Raw genomic sequence first — 17494 nt, forward strand, 5'->3', positions numbered from 1 at the left:
TAGCTCTGCTTTAAAGTGAAAAGACTGTGAGCAGAAGGAAGTTGAAATGGCCAATAGATGCATAGAAGTTCTAAGTCCCATGCAGACTGTATATCAAGGTCTAAGGGTATATCTCAGTGGTTGAATCTCCACTACACATCCATCCTTACAAAGCACATAATAGCAGAGCTACAAACAGATAGCATGTTATGAATCATGCCCTGTTAGAATGTCATCTAGAATATGTGACTCATAAAATAATAATAAAAAGAGAGCACTTGGTAGTGAGCCAGAATAAAAGGTGAACATAGTCTGTAATGACCAGGTATATTTTGAAGTATCTAGAAAAATTCTATGTGCTTAAAGAGATGGTGTAGGAAAGTTGATAGGGGGTTGTCTGAGATGAAGTAGAATACAGTTGGATGAGAAGACTGGTTCGTTTTTGAGAACAGTATTTTTGTAAAAAAAAAATTGAAAGTTTGCTGCAAAATATAAAAATGCTTTAAGTCTAGAAAATAGTTTCATTGAAATAGTTATATATTAGTATTATATGTAATAATACAATATATACTAGTATGCCATTATAAACTATATAAGAGTAAAGATGGGGGCTGGAGAGATGGCTCAGTGGTTAAGAGTGCCGCCTGCTCTTCCAAAGGTACTGAGTTCAATTCCCAGCAACCACATGGTGGCTCACAACCATCTGTAATGTGATCTGATGCCTACAAGCGTACATGCAGGCAGAACACTGTATACATAATAATAAATAAATAAATCTTAAAAAAAAGAATAAGATGCATGAAAGATTAAACTATCACAGAAATAGTTCTGATGATTGTGAGAGCAGAAAAATAAATTTTAGCCCACTTATAGTGAAGCCAAGGGAACTATTATCTGCAATAAGCCAAAAGTTTTTTCACACTTGACCATAACTGATTGTATCTTTGGGATAAACATGTTTCTATGACAAGATGAGTTGATTCACTTTGACATTGGGACACATGTAAGTTTTAACTGATTATCCATTCATCAGTTCTGTTTACCACAGGACCAAACATGAAGGAGAGATATTTTTAAAGTTTTCAAATTTTACATCAATATTAATTACTGTGTTTTCATTGCTAACTTTTCTTCCTAGGAATATATAATATAGAAACTGAAAAACACCTATTTTGTCTTGGGGTCTACAAGTCACACATACGTATCTGACATAACATCATTTGGCATTGAATTTATTTCTTCATATGTTAATGTCCCTGACTGCATAGAACTTTATAACAGGAACAATTGCATTTTATACCTTTAGCAGTCCCTAGCATTTGGCATGTAGTATGTACTCAACACATTTTTATGGCACTGAATCTGTCACCTATGTTATCACCCAAGTGATAATGTGCATTGATATTCATAACCTTTGTATTATTTATCTCATAATAAAAATATGTAGATCAAAACATGATTGTCTGTGCAGAGGAAACTTGCAATAAGATCTTGGCATTTCTGTTGAAGGAAAATATATACATCATGTTTTACTTCCAAATTATGTCATGTATGCTTCATAATTGCTGCTTACTAGTTGGATAAAGTCACATGCTAGCCATGAGCTATCATGTATTCTTATAAAAAGAGCATAAAACCAATACACACACACACACACACACACACACACACACACACAGGATAAAAATGCACTTTAGATGAACTTTCTTAAGTTCAACAGTGAATCTAGATTGATACTGGTTTCTAAGCATTAGTTTTTTACTCTGCTTTTAAAATGATTGTTCAATGTCTAAGTAGCATTTTTTTAGTGTAACTAATATGTCAGACAGAAAACTATAGTTGTGTAAAACCCAATGGCTTGACTTAAACATTTCATTGACCTTGAGTGTTCAGAGTAATCGTACGGGTGTGTGGGTGTGTATGTGCATTTTGGTATGAGCCCAAAACTGATTAAAATAATTTTAATGTGGCATCTCAAAGTCAGCTGCACAGTAGCCTTCTACTATATGATAGATATTAAAGATGAAATTGTGAAGAAAGGGTCTATCCAGGTGGTGATTATATGCAGATGGAAAGTATCTTAACTATCTGTCTTCCTAATGCAACAGGGCTGCAACTTATTTGTCTCAATCAGCAGAGCAATGGTTAGAGACAATTAGGATTAACTGTAGGCAGGTGCCATCCTGTTCCAATGAGCTACATTTGCTCCTGGAAACCCAGCGAAGACTATTATATAAATGTGGAAGTGAATGTATTTAGCTGACATTACATCCATATTGAAATTGAATATTTACAGTATTCTACCAACTCTTCCAGTATTTCCTAATTTCTAAATTTTTCCTGGTTTGACATAGACACATGTTATACATAAATTTCTATTATCTACATTTTGATGAACATTTATATAACACAAGTATGTACCCTGACAGCTAATGCCTTACTCTATTTGCATTTTGTATCCCCAACTGTCTCTTTACCGAACAGTAATTACTGTTAGTTTTTCAGATGAATCTTTGTTGGTAATCTGCATTTATTTTCTGAAGTATCCCATCCTGGAAACATGAATATAACCCTCCAATCAAATGTGTGGAGAAAGTTATCTGAGGCAGCATAAAAGCAAAATAAATCAATAAAATGACCAAATACTAAAGGTTTTCTCTGCTCCTGTTTCCATGATTTCAGAGAAGGCAAATTTATAGAAAATGCAGAAATGATTGTACAGTCTGTTAGTCCTCTCAGAATAAGTGAGCATTCTTTGTATTGCTTTATGGCATCTATCAATGGCTTGAAATTTAGTAGCTTCGCTAACTCTCCATTACCCGATTCCATCTTAAAATATTACAGAAGAAATTTTTTACTCCATACCTTAAGGTGAATATTCTCCTTCTGGCCTTTAATATCATGTGTTTCCTCTTCTTACTAAATGCTATTTTAACTACTGCATGGCTTGGACAAACTTGTATGCAGAAATCATGAATGCCTTTTGCATCACAGTAACTAACACTGGATAAGCTGGGAGCCTGTGGACAAGCTCTTTGAAACCCAAGCAGGCGCTATCATGCGTTTATTTCTGCAGTACTTTTCCTCCAAGGAGTACAGGGTGTAATGTGGAGAATGGTACACAGGGGTTGCCTAAGAGTGTGAAAAGAAAATAGTGCTTGTAGGAAGTGAGAGCACAGAGCAAAAGAAATAGCTCTTGGCAAAACCAACCCCTGGGTGGCAGCTAGGCACGCCAAAGAAGGTGGAAGGAACCAGGCTACCCTGTAGGGCCCATAGTTGGCTGTGTAGAATACTTAATCACCTCACCACTGCCATAGAGAATGCCACTAAACTCTCTATAAAAACCCACAATTAGATTCATAGCACAGAACATGGCCATAAGAGCCATCTACCCAGTTCTCTTAATTTATAGGTTAGGCCAATAGAAGATAGAGAGAACAAGAGTTAGAAGCAAAAACCAAAGGGCAGAAACCAGATCGTGCATTTATTGTTTTCAATAACTGTGCATCGCCATGTTCTAGGACCACAGTCCCCTGAGCTGCTAATGACAAACCTGACTGCCTTGTCCCACCTCCAGTTGCCTCCAAGGTGCCCAACACTTAACAATATACTTTCTCTGTTGAGTGCAGTTTCCAGCCCTTTTGAGAGGCAGACCTCAGCCACCTCACACAGACCTACTGCTGACAGGGCCTTTGTTGAGAGAAGGGAATTCTCTTCCAGGTGTCTGCAGTTACGCTGACTGTCTTTGATTCCTATGTGCTTATGGGGCCCCTCCGCCAGGTCAGCTAGAAAAGCCCGGCTAGATGAAAAGAAGTTTGTCTATCTAGCTGTTAGCCTTTAGTACAGTGGACAAAGGCCTTAAGCATTGTCTTTCACTGAAGAAAATACCTGTGCCTTAAAATTGACTTTTTACCCTAAAAGCTCCTGGCATGCTAGTATAAACCCTAATAAGAGAATTGAAATTGGAAACCCCTTCTGATAGAATCAAAATTGAAATTTCATCAAAGAATGATCGTTTAACAGCTGTCATTAATTTGCCTCTCCCCAGGTGCTATCACAATGGCAATTGTCTCTTTAAAAGAGACAATACCACTGCAAGAAAAACTGAGACAAGGTAGCTTTAAGTTTCTTTCCATAGTCTAGGTTCCCATACTGAAAAAAAAAAAAAAAAATTAAAAGCAATGACTTAGAAACTAAAGTCCTCCACTGAGGCATTTGAAATGAAGCTTCCAGCTGTTAACTTTGCCCTTTGTCCTGGGTCAGTCTCCTAAGAGGTAAACTCTCTCTGTTGCCAGCTGTGAACAGAGATGTAACTTCCTTGGACCAAGTGAGTTGAAAATGGGAAAGGAAAGGAAACGAGGCTTTTTTTTTTTCTGGCCATCTTGGAGGACCTGGTTGGGGTTTGGGCTCCAGGAACACCTGTTCGTTCCTCCATGGCCAGAGCCACGATGCTCTGCTTCTCTCTGGTGCCCAGCCACTCTGGCATTGTCTGAGATACCCGTGAGCCTGTGTGTGAATTTCTCTACGCGGCCACTGCCGCCAGCGCTCACTGTGAAGACTGTGGAAAGCCAAACAGCCAAGCGAGGCATGCAGTTGGAGTGAAAGCCAGAGGTGTGCTGCCTCTGTGGAGACAACTGCGGCTTCTCTTCCTTCTCACACACATGGAGTTTGGAGCTTAGGAACCGCAGCCCGACACTTAGCCAAGTGGATGAGTGTGAGCGGGCTCGGGCTCGGAAGGCTGCACCGCCTCTCCCGAACCTCCTGCTGGCAGGATGTAAATATACCTGCAGACCGGCCAAACAGGACTGCCTTTCCCCCCAACCCCTCCCTCCTCCCACCCTCTCTCTCCCTGGCTAACCAGCACGAGAGGCTCGGAGAAAGCAACAGCCCGCAAGTGACAGCTCCAGCCGGAATCCGCTGGGCTCAGCCTCCGTGGGAAGTTGATTGTGCAGAGGCTTTCATTGTGAATCTCCTTTGGCATCGCTATGTTTGCCTCGATCTGGTATGCCAAGAAGCTGGGTCGTAGGTTCGTGCACAATGCCAGGAAGGCGAAATCAGAGAAGGTATGGAAAGAGTGGGGAGGAAGATCGCCTTATGGATGTGCCCAGTGCCTGTTCTGGGCTCTTGGTTTGAATACAGATGCAGCCTTTATTCTCTGGGAATGTGGTCCATGGTACTTAGGAAGGGGTAACTCTTAGAGCCTGGTTCGGGAGGGAGGGGGCCATTGGGGTTAATCTGGCTCATTGGCTATTCAGACTGTTTGCTGAAATCAGCGGCTGAGAAGAGAGGGTATCCACAGAGAAAGCTGGGGAGCAGCTGCAGCCCATGCTTGTTGGGGGAGCTCACTAGTAAACTTGTTGCTGTACTGCATTATTTTTATTACTGTGATCTTTGGGTTTGTGGGAGCATTATAAATGCCTGTGCCTTTCTCTAGCTCATGTTCTGTCCTGTGTCCTGGGAGACTTACCGTGGCACTCACCACACCTCACAGGACTGCTTGATATTGCTCCCACTGAACACGAATCTTCATTACAACAGTTTACAATGAGCACGAAATCTATGTTCAGTGGGCTCCTGGTCTCTGTGGAGAGAATGGCTTTGTGTCCCCAGTATTCTTTACGACAAGTTTCCAGAGAATCCCTGTACAGAGTGACCTCCTTAGTTTTGTTTCTCTAAGAAATTAAAATGGCTTATAAGTCCCATGATACATTAAAAACCTGAGCACAACAGAAGATACTGGCTTACATCTTTGATTTTTTTTCCAAAGCTTTTTGAGCCCCTGGCCAAAAACTCTCATATTTTGGAAACCAGGAAAGGATTTGGTAGGTGCTGGGGAAACTTCCACCAAATCTAACAGAATTTTGTTGAAACTCACATTGTCTATATTACGCTGAGGGTGTTATTTTTAGCCCAGATCCTTTCTACCTTTCTTACATTCCTGAGACTGACTCAGGCAGGATAGCTCTCAGGATCTATGGTTCTGTTCTTCTGCCCAACTACAAGGATGAGACGGCTAGGACATTTTGTTTGTTCTGTCAGAGTAGGGTGTTGATAAAACATAAGACCCCAGTGATAAACCAAGATGGGATTGCAATGTGAAAAGAGAAAATATCCTTGGTATTTAGGGTTGTTGCCTTTTCCAAAAGCTGCCACATGATAGCCAGCTTGTTCTTCACTGACCCCTTTGATGAAGGAGTGAGTGGGAAGGTTTAGGGTAACAAAGGACCCTCCCACATTTTACATTTCACAAAGTGCAAACTTACTGTCTTCCAGTATGTTGGGTTGGCAGTCTCTTTATTTGCTTCTCAAGTAATTTTCAAGAAAAGATGCCTACAGGAGATTTTTTTAAAAAAACATATTTAGAATTCTGTTAGAACACTTTTTTGGGCAAAAGGTATTCCTTTCCATAAAAAAAATTATAGGCTAAATGGATGACAGGACTCTGAGAGACACTGGGGGGATAATGCTTCTGGCAAATTAGTATGCAAAGAAAAGTTGAATCTTCCAGTGGCGTTTAATTCAGGTTCAGACCTGAATGTGGAGACTAGCAGCTGTGTGTGAAGGACTTGAAAGGCTGTTAATCTATCAAAGTGACTTGGGCTCAGCTTCTCCAGTATGTGAAGACAGTAGCAAAGGGGGCACAGAATATCTTTTCCATTTCCAGGCTGGATAATGCTCAGAATAGGCAAGAAGAAATCAAGAGTGAGGCTAAAGGATTTTAATTTTTGTGTCTCATTCAGAGTGTAAGACGCATTCACATGAGGAACTCAGCATCAACTAAAGTTCAGCTGTTAGAGTGAGAAAGACCAAAACAAAACAAAAGAAAACTCGATTGATTCAAACCAAAACAAACCAAAAGGGCTGGGAGGAGCTAACTTTCAGCACTAGGTGCTGATATCACATAGAGTTTGTGTTTGTGGAGTGCTTAGAAAAAACTGTAGCCATTCAGTCAATACCTGGTGAGTGCCAATAGTTTACATTGCATAACTGGATCAAATTACTTACTTAAATGAATAATTGGGAATTAGTATTTTCAGCTAAGAATTCAGTAACATACTTGAGAAGGAAGTTGATAAATACCACAAGCTGCAGTGCTTGAAGGGCTCATCTATATTATGGAAGTGGGTATCAATTTACTATCCTTTATAAAGTTTGCCCCTCCTCCATCTAATAAGCCAATGCATACTAACCACAGTCATCCCAACCTAGTCCTATTTTATCATTCAGGTTTAATCTGAAAAGTATTTTTCTCAAGGCTAGGGTTAATTGAAGAGCTAATTAGGAATATAAAAGCCTAAATGGTCTCCTAAACGCCCAGTATGCCTTTACTTTTGGTTGCTTGGTGTATTGTTTGGCCTTAATTAAATACTAGTGCAGTTCACCAGCATTGTGTAATGTCTATCATAATGATCACAGTGATAGAACTATTACCAATAACTTCTGTCTGTACATGACCCATCAATGAACTGCTATATAAGTAACACTTAATTTGATCTTCAGATCCTGCATGATATATTATTTTTGTAAAATCCTTGATAGGAGGTGGGCTAGCCCAAGGTCACAGATGTAGTAGTACCTATTGGTGGTGGAATTTGAACCCAAATAGTCCCAAATTATATCAAAATTATATCCTTGGTTCTCTTGCACTGTCTATGGCTTTCAATACTTATCCATGGCCTCCTAAAATGGTCATGTCTAGATAAGTTAAGCATTGCTTCTTACCTTGTTTTTCTCTTTTGTATTAGAACTCCCAATGTCATGAAGTTTCCAAAAATCAAAGTTTGTGATTTTTGCACTCAATTTCCATCCTTCAGATAAAGTGGTACCTATGTCTGAAATAGAAAATTGCCTATTCTATCAATGATTTTTCACTTTGCCTCTCTAGTAGGATAAATGCAGCAGTGTGCTTCTTGGCCCCTATTATTTGTGATAAATAGTCTGTAATTGTCATATCTTAATAACCTAAACATTGATGTTTTTATTCATTGATCTTTCCTATAGAATCTAAAGATGTCTTTCATCAAAAAGAACCCATATTTTAGTCAGTTATAACTGTGCTTTCCTTTAAAAATGAGTCAAAGATGTGAGATAATTCACATTGCTATTTTCTTTCTTTGTTATTTTTTCATTGAAAAGATGATTGCTCAGACCAGCAAATTCTGTGAACAAAATTATCCTAAGGTTATAATGTGCTACTTAGTCTGTGTGGTCACAACATGGCATCATCATTTAAACAATTATTCTCTCCTTTCTGAGATCCTTTGTAATTAGTTGAAAAGTCGGTGTTTCTCTTTTATGCCTGTTGTTACATTTCATAGTAAATCTCTTAATTTAGGCCATTTCCCAATTGCTTTACTCTAAAAGGATAGCTGATACCTTTCAGATATAATGAAAATGCAATTTCTGGTCACCCAAAAATCCCAAAGAATATTGAAGTACTCAAACTTACATGAACCTTCTTTCAACTGTTTCTTTGTTTTTCTTTTCATTTTTATGCTTTTTACATCCTTGAGGGGGGAAACATTGAAAAGTTCCTGCATATGCACTGAGGGGAAGCGTGTATTCACATTATTCATTAAATAAAAGTAGCCATGGATAACCTGGGCAGTATAAGATAAACTACAAGTGATATAGCTGAACTCTGAGCACACTTTTCCTGACATTTGGTCATAATTAACCTTCAGAATGGTCCCAAGAATTAAAGCACTAGAAAACTCTGACTTTCTTTCTAAATGTATCACATTAATTCAGCATAAAGTGAAGCACAAGACAACCTAGTGATGAGCTTGTCAGCAATGTGGCCAAAGAGAAAGAATTATGGCCTTGGTGGTCCTGGCAACGTATAGAGGATGGGGACTTAAAAGAGGGCAGTAACTAGTGTTGTTGCTCTTTGGCATGCAGCCTGAATCCAGACATTTATTTGGCTTATGTAACTTCAGTGTTCTTATCTGTCAATTGGAACTTTCACCCCCACTTTTTAAAATATGATGAAGTAGATATTTTCAGAATGAAAGTAAAGTCCTTTATTGTGTTCTCTTAGATCTGCCATGACTTGACCTCTCCTTCCCTCTCTACCAAGCTCTCCATCCATGACACCTAAATTGGGAATTCTAAGCTCTAAGCAAATTGCCCAACCTTTTTGTTAGCTTCATAGATTTACCTTGACCTGTTCAGCTTGCTATTTGACCACATCTTACCCCTACTCTTCACTAGTTCTGCATCCTGAAGGAACATCATCATTACTAGGAAACTCTGTGGCCTCAGAAACCCAGAATGGATCTCCCATCAGTCCCCACAACATTGGTTCTAATCATCTTCATGTTTCTATAATTCTCATTAGATTACTTGAAATAGGGTTTTTTTTTTCAGCCTTGTTCACCAGATTTATAGAGCTTAAAGGAATGCTCAACCGATGACCTTTTTTTATACCTTGGTTCTTAGAATCTAGATTGTCACCACTTGTAAAATGCATCATTATTTATTACCCAGAGACAAAAGAACAGTGAGTGGGCCTGTGACATAATAGTACCTAAAAGATGAATCTTCCTCACATTATTAAAATGTGAGAAAGGTCCACCTTTAGAATGAAGGGAGTATGGCACAAGGCTGAAAGGATGGATGCATATTATTTAAGGATGAAACAAGTTAATATAAGTAATCTGCTGAAAAGTAACATCTTCCATTCAATTGCTTTCATTTCTTTGTCAATAATATTGATAATCTGGATAATAGTTAATGTTAAAACATATCATACAGATTTTCCAGTACAGCTAGAACTCATTTGGCATTATGGATCCTGTTCTGTATTTAGGATGGAAAATAAAGAAGTAAAATGCATATTAATGCTATGTAAGTGATATATTAAAAGCCAAAATCATAACAGAGCCATGTAAGTTGCAGAAGAGGAAGTATAAAAAAAAAGCCTTCCAGACTCTCTCACTCTGTGTATATGTGTACATAAAACAATGGAACAATGGCTAGTGCTTACTGACTCCATACTATTGCAGTTAATTAGGTAAGCAATCCTGTGTAGATCCATATACTCTAAATTAAATATATATTGCATATTCAAAATATAGTTGCATATGTGATGTGTATATACAAATTACCTAGATGGCAACTTTATTTTCCCTGTGGAAAATAAACTTTACATGCACTACCTGAATTTTGCTTAGGTATTAGAAGATATGCTCTGATGTGGAAGCTCCATTAGTTCTTCCTGCATTACAGATTCTTCCTTGCCTATCCTTGTCTTATGGTAATTAGAAGAGCAGTCTGACCAGGAGACATGAAGAGACAGTTCCCTCTCTCCAGTCTGTTTCCCAGAGCCATCTCAGTCTCCAATCCCCAGTAATGACTCAGCACTAGTGTCACCAAGTGGTGGTGACCAGGAAGACAGGTGTTTGTCCATGCTGAGGGCAGCAATACAGACTGCTTCTATCACCTCACAGGGGGATTTGACCAGGGAAAGGACCAGACTTAAAACCTGCTCTAAGCCCCTTAACTGCTGCCAGCCCTGGCATTCATAGGGCATAGCTGTCACCAGATCAGGAGAGAATGAGAGGAGGAAAGTAAGGGGGAAGCACTGGCGAGGGCAAGAGAGCAGGGCACGGAAACCTGGACCTGAATTGTGTAATGCCCTTTGAGCAATTTGCCCAAGCACTAGGATGTATACTTTAAATCCTTTATTTCGTTTAGGCATCACTTCTACTTCCTGCGTTGATTTTATCACTAGCTAAAGAAACTGAAGTGTAAGGTGGTAAGAAGCTAGCCCACATCATAACTGGTAGAGGTAATATTCAGTGTCAGGTATGAATGACTAAAGAGCCTCTGACTATAACCATGTTGATGTTATGCTCTGGACTACATCTCTCTTGGGATAGTCAGGGCTCTCGGAATGACATCTGATTCCTCACTGCAGTTTGCTCAGATACCAGATAGTCCAATAAGCTCACTTGAGTCTAGTTTATATTGCCCTCTTTTGCTTCAGGGAGACCTTCTTCTACATTGTGGAACTAGATTAAGAGATGAAGATGAAAAATATAAAATTCCTTACCGATAATGCTCTCCACTAAGATTGATGATATTCCACTTCCTGTTTGTAAATACACCTCGTGTGTGACTTCATTAGAGAAGCCCTCTCACTTGGAGTAATGCCTTGTTGCCCTCACTAATTTTGTCTGAGCTACATATTTTCATTTCCTGAAGCTAATCACTAAGTCTTAAATTACATTGTCAAAATACTGTAACTTTTGTCCCTTTCATTCAGGGCACCTAGCATCTGGGAGTTTTTTGAATGAATTATACATGAACCAAGGGTTAGTATGCAGGGATGTTTACTGGTTGTATACTTCCACCCCTACTGCCTGGGCTTCCTTGGCTAGTCTGCCGTGGCTTCATTTCTTCATCAGCAACGAAGTTTCTTCACAGCTTAGCACTCTTAGGTTTGTATTTGGTATAAAACCACAGAATAGTCGAAGGAAGACTTTGTACCGATTTGCACTCATATGCCTATTGCTGAGCACAAAGTCATGTGTCCAGATAAACATGTCAGGAATGTATAGGAAAGACCTAGAACATCCGTGGCTGTTCTTTAAAGGACCAGAATGAGACTGAGCCCATCTCCAAAGAAGAATCATGATGAGAGATGCTGAAGGTTTTCCCCCATTGCTTGCTCAGAAAAACACTCACTTAACATGTAAAGATTACTCTACATGTCTCAAGATATGGGCTTATATGTGAACATGAAATGTTCTCTTTTTTTTTTCTTTCTGCTTTCTAAGCCCATAAATTCTAGTTATTGAGAGAATTCTCACTCTACTGGCTATAGAATGAGTTATGTCTCTGCACATTCATATTTCAAAGTCCTTGCCCCAGTGTGACTTTATTTGGAAATGGGCCTTTCAGGAAATAGAGTTAAATTAGGTCACAATGGTAGAGTGCCCATCAGTAGGATTGGGTACCAGAAGAGGAGGAAGGGGGAATTATACTGCTTCTTCTGACCCCCCCACTATCTTTCATTCCTGCTCAGTGGCTCTGTATCCACACAGAAAAGACTACAAATGAGGAGTGGATGGTCACAAGGACTCCAACGTTGCTGAAACTCTGACTTGGGACTTCCTGATCTTCAAACCAGTACACACTTGATTTCTGCTGTTTAAGCCACTGAAACTATGATACTTTGTTTGGCAGCACAATAGTCTGAATTGCAGCCTCCTACCATGATGGCTATGTAGGATGATGTCCAATAAGGAGGGGTTTTTTTTTCCAGTAGCAAACTTGGGCTTCATCATTAAGGATGAGTAGGTTGCTAGTTTAGTGTTGCTATGAGTCCAAAGTAAGCAAGCTCCAGAGCCCACACAACCTCAACAGGACCCATCTCGTGTGATTGTTTGAAGGAACCAGAAAGGCTAATATAAACAAGATAGTTAGGGAAGAAGAAGACAGGATAATGAGGGAAATGGATACCTGCCTTTGGAGGGTCTGTTTGACTGTGTAGTCTCTTGTCAAGCTCGCAGGGCAAGAGAATGGATGTTAACTACTCAACCCGCAAACGTGACAAACTTTTAAAAAGTGCTCATTAAATCTTGCTTTTCCTCCCCATTGCTGCTTTTTACTATACAACAGTGTTAGTAAGCCTCCCATCTGTCTTTGTTTCTTTTCCTGTTGCTATGATGAAATATCATGATTAAAACAACTCATGGGCAGGGCGGAAGAGGTTTATTTCTCTTCACTGTTCAAGGGTGCAGTCCATCATAGTGTGTACTCAGAGGGGCAGGAACTTTAAATGACTAGTCACATCACAACCACGATCAGGAACAGAGGTGACGAATGAACTGCGCTGCTTGACTTCTTTTGTGTGCTTATATAATGCAGGATCCCAGCCAGGAATCATGTCACCCTATGTGGGTGGGCATTCAGGCATGCCCGAGGCCCATTTCCCACGTGATTTTAGATTCTGCAAAGTTGACAACCAACAGTAACCACCACACAGTCCGTGTAGGAGCAATCAACCAAAAGAAAGAGAATGTACTTGGGCTACTATTTCAAAGGTTTTACTTGATGGTCTCTAGCATCTATTGTCTTGGGGCTTATCACCACCATAGGGCAGAATAGGCATGGGAGAAGGCATCCTAAAGAAAGGCTGCTCACCACACTGAGAGACAGAGACAGAAGCAGGGAGTATATCAATAAAACAAACCCATTTAAAGATAGCCCTTCACTAATCGATATCCTCCAACTAGCCCCCATCTCCTACAGTTTCAAGAGCTACCTCATAGGACATTCGGCAATGAGCCCATCAATAAATTAGTCCATTGATGAGATGATAGCCTCCAGGATGCAGTCACTTTCCTAAAACCCCACAAGTGAACACTGCTGCGCTAGGGACCAAGACTTCAACATAGGAGCCTGTGGCAGACACTTCTCATCCAAGACACAGAAAAATCACTCTGAAGCATAAACACAAGGAGTTCCTTATAACTGAGGATGGGAGAAAGCTCCTACTAAGTGAAGGGATTTAGACTACTCACTAGGGTTAGTAAGAAGAGTCGATAGGTTGACAGGTGTTACAAACAGAAGGGAGTCACTTCCCTTCTCAACACTGTAGAGCTGTCTCAGTCGATAAGAGAGAATTGATGCTTCCTTAGCATGGGACTAGGGAAAACTACTTTTCTTTGAGAGGGAAAAGAGTGTCTGTCCTGGGACTTAGAAGTTGAGGGAGAGATGCTGGAGAAAGAATAAGAACAGGGAAATTAGGATTTTTTTCTACTGCCTTCATGTTTGAGAAACACTTTAGCTTAAGATTTACTTTCAGGGGCTGGAGAGGTCTGTCCGTGGTAAAAAGCATGGCTACTCTTCCAGAGGACGCAGGTTCAAATCCCACATGGCAGCTCACAACTGTCTGTAACCCCAACATCTGACACCCTCATATGGACAAATATGCAGGCAAACATGTATGCAAGTACCAATGCACATAAAAAGAGTACATAAAAATAAAAAAATATTTACTTTCTTTTGTTTTCTTAGTTTATTGTAGAGGTCATTTGTCATCTTTATTGACCCCTGTCCTTTTCCTATTTTTTTGAATTCTTTTTTGTTTCACACACTCAAGAGCAATATGGCAGCTAAAGACTTTAGACCCATATGCAAAACTCACATTACCTTTACAGAACCTCAGATACATTGATTTTGGTTCTCTTCTATGTATTACAAACAATAGCAGTCATCTGTGTACTGGCCTTTTATCCAGTCTACTGTAAAAACCTTACCATTCCCTCTCCTGTCTCCTCTTTCCTTACCCTCTCCCCTTTTCCATTTCAATAATCAACCTAGTTTCATAAAGTAAACAAGGTAGACTTTGGCAACTTACTCATTAACGATGCCTCTTTCGCTACTACTCTCTTGGGTTTCAGAATAGACTTGCTTCCCAATCTTGGCTTTATAGAATGAACAAGTGTGTAATTACATTTCTGCTAGTCAAAAGAGGAAAATGAGGATATCTTTCCTTAAAAAGTGAAATTGTTACAATACTATGGGGGAAGCTTGGGTCTTTAATTCCCTACAAATAATTTTTTTTAGATGATTATAAACTGCCTACCTACGAGCTTCTTCTTTGCCCCCACCCCACCGATCTCTCAGAGTACATAAAATTACCCTGAAAGAGTAATTCTCTGTATTTTATGAATGTTCATTTTAAAAGAAGCGAAACATGCTGAATGACTCAAGTCCCATGCATAGATGGATCACATTGTTTGTAGCTTTATTTCACACTCATAAAAACAACAAGACTTTCCTAGGCTTTCAGAACTAAAATGGGACTTTGTTTTATAGGCGATAATAGCACCACTAATGAATACTTCCAGAGTGCTTACTGTAGGCTGACGCTATTGGGGCAGTTCTCAATCTGTGGGTCCCAACCTCTTTGGGGGAATCTAATGACCCCTCACAGAGGTTGCCTTAGACCATCTGCTTATTAGATATCTACCATTACAATTCATTACAGTAGCAAAATTGTATTTATGAAGCATCAATGAAAATAAGTTTATGATTAGTCATCACAACCTAAGGGGCTGCACCATTAGGAAGGTTGAGAAACGCTGCACTATTGTATGACTTGGCATGTTCCGATTTAGCTGCTTCTCATAATCGTCCTGTGTGCTCAGTAGCATCATGTCTACATTATTACCCTGGGGCACAGAAAGTCAGTATCTGAGTCCAAAGACAACAGCTGGAATGTTCTAAAGCAGGTAATCTAGATCCAAGTTCACATTCTCAACCATGACCATAGTTACCTCTTCCAGAGGCTATATACTATTTAGGAGTGCTTTTGCCTAGGATCCTTGGGGGTAGTTAAAGTTGGAGATGCCAACTCCAGGTAATCTACCTGTATTTTCTATGCTCATATTACCAAGACTGCCAGGCAGCACCCTATAGGCATGGATACGGAGCAATCATCATTTTTTTTTCACAGCACCATTGCTTATGTGCACATTTTTGCATAGTGGTATTAATTATCTATGCTGATATGTTCAGTAAAAAATTGACCCAACTTCACTATGACTTCAGAGTCTGGATGTAATGAAAAAAAAAAGGCATACAACAGGGTGTCATTTGGAGAAAAATTCCACACCAGTGGTTGCATTAATTGCTACTTTGGATGTTCCTGCTGTGAACTGAATGGAGCCACTGTGGATCTATTTCTTAGAAATAACCATCATTATTACCTCTGCTCTAGGATGCGTAGTTTGGAGATTTTTTTGATGCAAATATCTTCACTAATCTATTTCCTTTTTCCATTTTCATTCTTACACTAATCCACTTTGTTGTTATAACTGGTTTAATGTCTTCATGTTCAATCTATAAAGAATAAGGGATGTTACAGGATTTTTTTTCCTCCTACTCACCCAGCGTGTAACATTTTGTTAGCTCCCCAAGTGTAACATTTTGAACATCATGTATAATTCAATGCAATCCATTATTTTACAAAAGTTTGGTTTTGTTCATTCCTATCTCTGGAATTCCAAGAGCATGTATGATACATAAAAAGAATTTCTTTTGTTTCGGTCATTTTACCTGAGAATGCTTTGCCAGTGAGGTGGAGCAGGTTGGCAGTTGTGAACTACATTATGCCTTTTAGAAAACAAATTTAAATACATTTCTCGTTCATTTATACTTTTTGTATCCCAGTTTCTTATAATGTACCTGTATAAGTGCCCCGAGCAATTTCAAAGTCATGTTGTATTATTTCCAGTGATTCAAGGCTGACTTCAGGAAGCTAAAATTAAAGTACATGAGTTATCCATGGCCTTTTAAGTCAATTAATATTCAACAAATGTTCATTTCCCTTTGGTAGTGAACATAGACTTATTTGCACATTTCTATTAATAATACTGTGCTGGGACTTAAAAGGATGCAGAAATGATCGAAGAATGTTCTATCCGGGTTCAGTAAGTATAACATGGAGACAAATACATTATTAAAGCAAACCTCTGACAATCTCTTTCCACCCTGTTTCTGCTTCCCGCCTCGGAGTATCCAGGCTCATTGCACACTGGGCTGGACCACAGGGAGTAAAGCTTAGCAGAGGCAGGTGTATGCAATGCAGGCCCTCAGCTGGTGGTGAGTGCACAAAAGCAGCCCTCTAGAGAGACAGCCTCATTCCCTTGGTGGGAACAAAGGTTATGTCAACTTTTGGGGAGTAGGTAGAGGCTTCGGGGGAGGGGGCAAGGGTATATCATTGGCTGAGGCCAAGGTGCTAGGAATGCCTTATTCGCATAAAGAGAAATTCCAGCTGCTACTGAACTTTACCTTATAAGGGGAAAGGAAGCTTAACCTGTATCCTGATGGTCAGGCTATATGACCGCCTCATGGGTGGCAGAGGTGTGGGGGCGGGCATAAGGCTACATGTGCCAGGTGCAATCCTACTCCTGAACATCTCAAGAAGAGATTTTTGGGTTTTGGACAGGCCTTGACTTTACTCTTGATCTAGGCATGCTCCCCAGTTGCACAGCTCCCTGGCCCCACAATCCCTGTGCTTTTTTAGTAGAATAAGCAATGTAGCACTTTCCCTTCCATTTCTTTCTTTAATTCTTTATTCCTTCCTTTCTTTTGCTTGAAGGTTCCTTTAAGTTTAAGGTTTATTATTATTATTACATTTATATTATTATTATTATTATTATTATTATTATTATTATTATTATTAATTCATATTACGTCCTGATTGTTATCCCTTGGCTCTTATCCTCCAGCTCCCATCCTCCCTCCTTATTTTGCCCTATTCCCCCCACCTAGACCTCTGATGTCTCTCCCATTTCTTATGCTTTGCGCAGGTATCTTACAGTCTCGGGATAGGGGATCATGCATGATTATAAGCCTTGTGTTACATATTTGATAATAGAGAACTGCTTTCTAACATAAAAATCAAACATACCTGACTTCATCCTTTTCTTAGGTGGTCCATGGGGACATCCATTTATAATATCTTTCTAGAAAACATAAATGTCAAATAATAATA

At 39.5% G+C, this 17494-nt stretch overlaps 1 protein-coding gene across 20 annotated transcripts in view; it reads left to right on the forward strand.

Moving 5' to 3' along the window:
• The window catches only part of DLG2 (discs large MAGUK scaffold protein 2), a gene marked incomplete at its 3' end in the record, with an annotated part of 1901401 nt that overhangs the window by 1040431 nt on the left and 843476 nt on the right, over nucleotides 1–17494 (forward strand). The window contains exon 1 of one of the 20 annotated variants that reach the window (XM_084767707.1): nucleotides 4453–5042. The exons of 18 other annotated variants lie outside the window; for them this stretch is intronic. In XM_084767707.1, coding sequence (XP_084623833.1) covers nucleotides 4965–5042 — 78 coding nt within the window. In that variant the 5' untranslated portion in view covers nucleotides 4453–4964. Of the gene's footprint in view, nucleotides 1–4452; nucleotides 5043–17494 lie in introns of those variants that run through there. One more of the 20 variants, XM_084767710.1, reaches the window with a different exon arrangement.

Source organism: Acomys minous, assembly GCF_964271855.1.
Source record: "Acomys minous genome assembly, chromosome: 2".
NCBI classification, from domain to species: Eukaryota; Metazoa; Chordata; class Mammalia; order Rodentia; family Muridae; genus Acomys; species Acomys minous.